The 7,211-nt window shown below is 37.5% G+C and overlaps 1 protein-coding gene across 1 annotated transcript; it reads left to right on the top strand.

Moving 5' to 3' along the window:
- The first annotated feature begins 296 nt into the window (after positions 1–296).
- FANCF (FA complementation group F) lies at positions 297–5,518 on the top strand. The gene has a single exon (XM_026512218.4). The coding sequence runs from the start codon at positions 1,283–1,285 to the stop codon at positions 2,354–2,356; it is 1,074 nt and encodes a 357-aa protein (XP_026368003.1). The 5' UTR covers positions 297–1,282; the 3' UTR covers positions 2,357–5,518.
- Positions 5,519–7,211: the final 1,693 nt, after the last annotated feature.

The following is a 7,211-nucleotide window of genomic DNA, read 5'->3' as shown; positions in this document are numbered from 1 at the left end:
TAAATACATGAGTTAGCGATGCCTGTACATTTCCTAAAGGCAGGCTGCACATTGGACTCCAAGTGTCTAGTAGCCAACACAAAGAATTTTGGGATATATGGTATTCTTGGCATAAAATCTAATAATACTTCAGGACCAAATGAGTGTGGGCTGATAAATATCAAATAATAAAACCGAATTAACAGAAGTATCACTGCTTTATTTATTCATTTTTTTAAAAAAGATGTGAGAATGTTCATTTTAATAAATGAAACATGACTCTTTCCCCTCTTAATTTGTTTCTCTTTCCCTTTTGTTAAAACAAAACATCAATTCTGCCTACTTAAATTAGAATGAGTTTTGGCTAGTGTTTTTAGGCCTGTAAAGAAATTCAGCTCGAATGAGCTGTGTCATCAACATCAGTAAGTTAAAAATTGTTGTAGGTATTTGGACAATGCAACTGCTAGCAGTTGGCAAATAAATATTTGTTGAATGCATAAATGAGTGAATAACCCAGATGACATTTCAGAAATAGATCCTTCTTCCTCTGTCTTCCCACAATCTTCGTCAAATGTTTTTGGCATTGGCTCTTAACTGTCATTTTGCTCAATTAGTTGTTTGTGTGAAATAAAATTCAACTGAGCTATTTTTCCATGGAAAAAATGAAAACAAAAAAATAGTGCAATTTTGAAATGAAAATTTAAGTTCCTTTAAAGCTTTTAGTGAAGTGTTAATATTGACGTTTTTGTTTGTTTCAATTAATCTGGGCTTCAGTTCTAATAACGAAAGAACAACACGAAGCCCTGAAATTTAAGAGTGCCTGGCATTAGTTAATTGGAGGTCAGTACATTTTTTATTAAACTGAGTTAACTAAAGCCTTCATTTAATATTCAACACCATGTCAGGCATTATCCAGTTATGATAAGCCTCGGCACAGACTGTCTCAGGCAAAGCTCAGGAAATTTCTACTAGGGATTATTTCCAAAGTGAAAGGAAGCATGGAGACTTTCGTGACTATAACAGCATTATCACACGTGGCTCTGAGAACTTTCCCTAGGACGCCCCACATTTATTCTCCTCTAGCCCTAAGATCGTCCTTAATATTGGCGGCGAAAGTAAAACCGTCGGGCCGTATCCCCAGTTTAAATTTCCCGGGGTCAAAATACCCGGATTAAAGCCGCTGTCAGATTGATAGGGACTTTATCCAATAGCATTGTGGAGAGGCGTGTCCTTACACGGACGCTCCAATCGGCACGCAGAGAGTCGGCGTCTCCAAGGTGAACGCGGAAGTAAGCACTTCCCCATGGAATCGCTCCTGCAGCACTTGGAGCGCTTCTCCGAGCTTCTGGCCGTCTCCCGCACGACCCACGTCAGCACCTGGGACCCCACGACGGTGCGAAGGGCCTTGCAGTGGGCTCGCTACCTGCGCCACGTCCACAGGCGCTTTGGCCGCCATGTCCGCATTCGCACAGCTCTGGAACGGCGGCTGCGGAGCCAGTGGAGACAGAAGGGCGCCTCTGGGTCCGCTGCAGTCCCCGGGTTGAACTTCCAGGCCCTGGGGCGCTGTGATCTCCTGCTCTCTCTGCGCCTGTTGGAGAACCGAGCTCTCGGGGATGCAGCCTGTCACTACCTGCTGCAGCAGCTCTTTCCGGGCCCTGGCGTCCCGGACGCCGACGAGGAGACCCTCCAAGGCAGCCTGGCCCGCCTCGCCCGCCGCCGCTCCGCCGTCCACATGCTGCTTTTCAATGGCTACGGAGAGAACTCGGTGCTTGAGGAGTCCGTGCTGAAGACCCAGGCGGAGCTGCTGCTGGAGCGTCTGGGGGAGGTGCCGAAGGCCGAAGCCGAGGGCCGCAGCAGGTTTCTTAGCACTCTGTGGGATCGCTTGCCTCAGAAGAACTTTCTGAAGGTGATAGCGGCCGCGCTGTTGCTTCCCCCGTCGTCTCCCCGGCCCCAAGGAGAAGAGTTGGAGCTGGACACCCCCAAAACGCCCGGAGAGGGGGGTCAGGAGCTGGTCCGTTGGCTTTTGGCGAGGTCAGATGTCATGGCTGCCTTTTGCCACGACCTCCCAGTCGGGCTTTTAGCTTCGGTGGCAGGCCGCCATCCAGAGTTCTCCCGGGCCTATCTGGGTCTGCTTACAGACTGGGGTCGACATCTGCACTACGACCTTCAGAAAGGCACTTGGGTTGGAGCTGAGCCCCAACACGTGTCCTGGGAGGAGTTGTACGGCAGGTTTCAAAGCCTCTGTCAGGCCCCTCCACCTCTGAAAGATGAAGTTCTAACTGCCCTGGAGTCCTGTAAGGCGCAGGATGGAGATTTCCAAGTCCCTGGTCTCAGCATCTGGACAGACCTGTTCTTAGCTCTTGGGAGCGGGTCATGATAGTGCATTTGGGGAAAAAAAAAAGTTTTAGGTCTCAGCCCAGGCCCCAGTCACTATGGGCAGTGTTCTGTTATTACTTATATGTATGGTGTACAAAATTAAAATTCCAGTACTTGCACCAGATCTATACGTTCATGTATCCAAAATATTATTTTAGGTGCTAATTTATAATAGATGGAATTATAACTTAGAATTTGTAAGGGAACTGGCTTGTACTGTCTTGGATTTTGTGGATAGAGGAGTGACGTTGGAAGTATCCTACTTAAAGCCATGAAATTAACAATAGTTTGCTTATTAGAAGTCCCCTTTCTAAGAATGCTGAAAAGATGTGTACTTTTCAAAGTGACAAAACACCTTTTTTCCTATCAGTATGGCTTTTGTAGGTCCCCCCCCCCTTACCCACTACTCAGTAGTGAAGAGTTTTCTTTAACCAACAACATGCGTTGTCAAAAAAATGTTCATTTGCAAAGCTAACTGGCCTATTTGGAGTTCAAACCCTGGACTTTGGCCTTTTAACCTAATATCCTAACCAATTAACCACCTTCAACATGTATTAAAATTGTGTTGTTCAACAAGTTTCTTATTTCTGCAAATCACTACTCTCTGAAATTCAGAGACCAGTTTTTTTTAACCAAACAATACTTAAGCACTGACTTAAGGATGACAAAAAAAAAAAATGCTTAAAGTATAGTAGATAAAAATATATGCCTGTGGATTTAGCATTTGATGGTAAAAGAATCAAACCAAATATGAATTAGAAGACCCAGACTTTAGCGTTTCAGCCATTGACTAGATTAATTAATCACAATCTTGGTGCTACAGTTGCCACATATGTTAAACGAAGTGTTTAAAATAGTTAAATTTCCTCATTTTTTCCTTAGTGGCTGCTCTATGGGGACTGTTTAGAATATTTGTCTCGTGTGTATAGGAACCTAATTTTGTGAGTTTACCCAGATGCTCCACAACTGGTAGAGTGATTCCCAATCACCAAACTGAAGACTTTTATTAACTTTTATTAGGGGAATATAACTTAGCATTCATAAAGATATTTTTGTCCCCATCCAAGTTAGTTGGTAGCAGGATTTTTTTGAAAACATAGGGATGTTCAGAAAGTTAATTTCTAATTTCAGAAATGTAGTTAGAATGAAATCTTGTAGAATTTTTAATTCTATAATAGAACGTGGAGTAAGCTACTCTTCCACTAGCATGTATACATACATTTTTTTTTTTAGATAATCCTGGGTTGACAGTAGCAGGTTCTTTTTTCCTGTGGTCTGATTCCTTTTTCTACCTCCAATCCGTGTAGACCATCTTTTAGATTGCTTGCCATTAATGCAAGAAGAAAGGCAAATCCTTCTGTTGGTTACATGAACTGTTTCAGGAAACAACCTAATGAAGTTCTATGGGGGCAAGTCCTAATATTGACCCATAACCCTAAATCCCCCCTAACTCTAAGCTTTAGTTTGAGAATGACAGTTTGTAACCTTATTTCCCTATTTCTACAGCTATATTGCACATTCTTATTTAAAATGATAAAAATTGATATAGATTTAAGAAAACTTTAAAATCCATTTTTATACTTTAGCATATCTTATTTTAGACTCTATGTTATATTCATTACATAGATAATCTTGTCTAATCTTCATATCAAGACTGTATTCTTATAAATCAGGGTATAGGCTGAAAGGTAGGATGCCCAAGGGCACACAGAAAATAAGCAACATGAACACAGAGGCCGTATCTGTTTTGTTTTCTTTTTTGCCCAGAGCCTAGCACAGTGCCTGGCATGTGGTAGGTACTCCAAATGTTTGCATAAATGTAACCTAGATTAGAACCTTAATCTGTATTCTTTATCTTATTTTAAACAGAATTAAATATTTGAAAATATGCTATTGATTATAGCAATCTTACTTCTCTAGGAATCTATAAGAAAAAGAGGAAGGAATGGGAAATTAAGTAAATAACTTCAAGCTTCTCATGAGTTGGCAAATAAAATGACTTCATGTCTGTTGTATTGCTGTTAGTATTATCTGAAGGCATATATCTCAGTGCTCTCAGCATTTCTCGGGCTAGTTGTATATTGAGTACATAAGGGTATTTCAAATCTAAATGCTGCTGTCTACTGATTCTAATGGAAAATGCCTAAGATTTGGCTTTTGGTGAATAAATTTGGCACATGTATGGTGTCATATAGTTTACAAAGTTTTACAATTAAATCATCTAGCAGAACCTCTGTAAGACAGGGCAATGTGCTGTGAGCTTCCAATTTTATTAACTGAGACTCAGGAATTGAGTCTCAACATTTGTACAACATTGTATGGCTCTTATGTGGTAAAGCCAATGTAGATCTGGACCTTTTCTACCTTAAATTGCTCCACAAATCTTCTAGGTGATTTTAGGTGATTGGTGATTTGAAAACCAATATTTAGTTAAAAGGTCTGTATCATCATTGTAAACTCCAGCTAACACGGGGTCTGGTACATGGGAAACATATATATGTGTGTTTATATATATTTTATTTAAATTCAATTTAATTAACATCTAGTATATTATTAGTTTCAGGGGTAGAATTTAGTGATTCATCAGTTGCATATAACACCCAGTGATCATTCCATAAAGTGTTCTCCTTAATGCCCATCACCCAATTATCCCACCCTCCCCACCCGTTCTCCCCTCCAGCAACCCTTAGTTTGTTCCCTATATTTTTTCAGTATTCTTTAAATTTGGGTTATTACCACCTGCTATAACTTTTACCAAGTTATTTCACTCTCTGAATGAGAGTTTATTCATCTGTTAAATGGAAAAATTTACCTTTTCTACTATTTAGCATAATTAAAAGATAATATGACAATACATATGAAAATGATGTCAGAAGTTATAAATAAGCATATTCACTTATTTTCTCTTTAGGTTGATAAACATGAATACATGTTTGTAAATTATGATCTACATTTAATCCATGAATATTTATGAAAAGCAACTATACATAAAAATATAATGAGAACTAAGAATGAAACTTTTTATTCAGATTTGACCATTAAAATAAATTTAAAAAGAAAATGAAGTTAAAATGAAGTTGAGAGTTTAATATAGTAAATACATTTTTGTTGTATAAATAACATAATAACAATATTAAAGGAATATTCTGTCACCTTGGTACTATTTTAATGTCTCTGCATTCTTTTCCATCTTTTGGTCATATGTCCACTATTTCTGTAGCTATAATAAATGTACATACCACTTCTAGATTTTATAAAGTTATCAAACATTCTCATTTTTAGTCTTTAAAAATAAAATAAGGAAAATCTGCACTTAAGGCCTAAATAGATATTAGTTAAATGCTTTTCCTACATTTCATGAGATGAAAATGTTGGGGTCTATTTCCACCTTTATGATGTTAACTTTTCTAATGATAATTTGTCATTGCATTTCTGGGATATTCAACTTAGTCAAATGTATTAACTTTTTAACATTCCATGTATATTTGGTTTAGATTTTTGATTCTCAGTTCATAAGTAAAGTTGGCCTGTAATTTTTTCTTCTTACTTTTGTTTGGAATTAAGATTATATTGTCCATCATTCGAATTATGGACTGTTTCTATTTTTCTTGTTGTATGGAAGGGTTTTATAAAATTGGAATGACCAATTCCTTGAGAATTTTGTAGAATTATTCTCTAATACAATCTGAACTTTATTTTTTTTTAATTACTTAACTAAAATTTTTAAGTTTGTTAGGGGTTATAAGAGCTGTTCACACTTCTATTTCTTCTTAAGTCAGTTTTAGTAAGTTACATTTATCTAAAAATTTATTTCATCTAACTTTTCAAATTTATTGGAACAAAGTGGTTTCTTTTTTTATTGCTATATCTTCTTAGCTTTTTCATCATTAGTGTATCTATAGTTCTCTTTCATTTGTTTTTTTTACTTAGTGTCTTTGCTTTTTTTTTTGTTTAGTCTCTTAAAATATTAAATGTTACATAATGTTTACCAGTAAACTAATACTTTATCATACATTTTTTCCTTTTCAAAAGTTTATGCTCTTATTTTATCTATTTTCTTTGTTTTATTCTGTTCATTCCTTACTTCTTAAGGACATCTAGCTTATTTGTAACTTTTCTTTTTGTATTATTATATAACATTTAAATTTTCTTCTGGATTCTGCTTTCACTGCAAGTCTCATGTTTTGACATATATCTTTTTTGATATTGGATATCTCATTCCCACATTTCAGCTAGAAATGGCTACCCAATTAGAGAGTAAATTTCTAGTATCTTTTGCAGTTAGGTATGGCCCTCACACTATTTTGACCAGCTGTATATAAGCAGAATTGATATGCACAACTTAGGACTCACACTTTAGGAATATGAAATTATTTGCCCTTATGCCCTGTTTCTCCCTTCCAGTGAACTGGAATGTCGATATGGTGCTAGTGAACTACTTTGAATCATATGGCTGAGGACAACTAGAACAACTGCTGTAGGCTCAAAGAAGAAGCCGCATGTTTGCATGCTACTCACCTATGTTTTTGGCAAGGGGTTGGAGAGGTAGGGTGAAAGAGGTAGCTTGGAAATTTCCTTTATTTCCTAAAATCCCAACAAAGTATTAAAAGTATGTTTTGTTGAGAATCTAAATGTTTGTAGCAGTTGAGCCCTACTGAATGTACAGTTATGGCTTTGCCAGAAGTGGAAGTCTTCATTTTTCCTTTAACCCATACCAGCTTAACTTCTGCCCTCAATACTTGCTGCCAAGTTCAAAGGATAATTTTCTGGTATCAAGTTATTTGTCCTCTCCATAACATTAGACATACTGGCATATTAAGTAGTTAATAACTATTTATGAATGCATGGAAATGGAG

Source organism: Ursus arctos, unplaced genomic scaffold (genome assembly GCF_023065955.2).
Source record: "Ursus arctos isolate Adak ecotype North America unplaced genomic scaffold, UrsArc2.0 scaffold_23, whole genome shotgun sequence".
NCBI classification, from domain to species: Eukaryota; Metazoa; Chordata; class Mammalia; order Carnivora; family Ursidae; genus Ursus; species Ursus arctos.
The sequence above is the reverse complement of the archived record's forward strand: the minus strand, read 5'-3'. Positions and strand labels throughout refer to the sequence as shown.

Excerpts from the sequence above, each read along its gene's own strand:
- FANCF (XM_026512218.4), top strand. The coding sequence starts at position 1,283 with ATGGAATCGCTCCTGCAGCACTTGGAGCGCTTCTCCGAGCTTCTGGCC.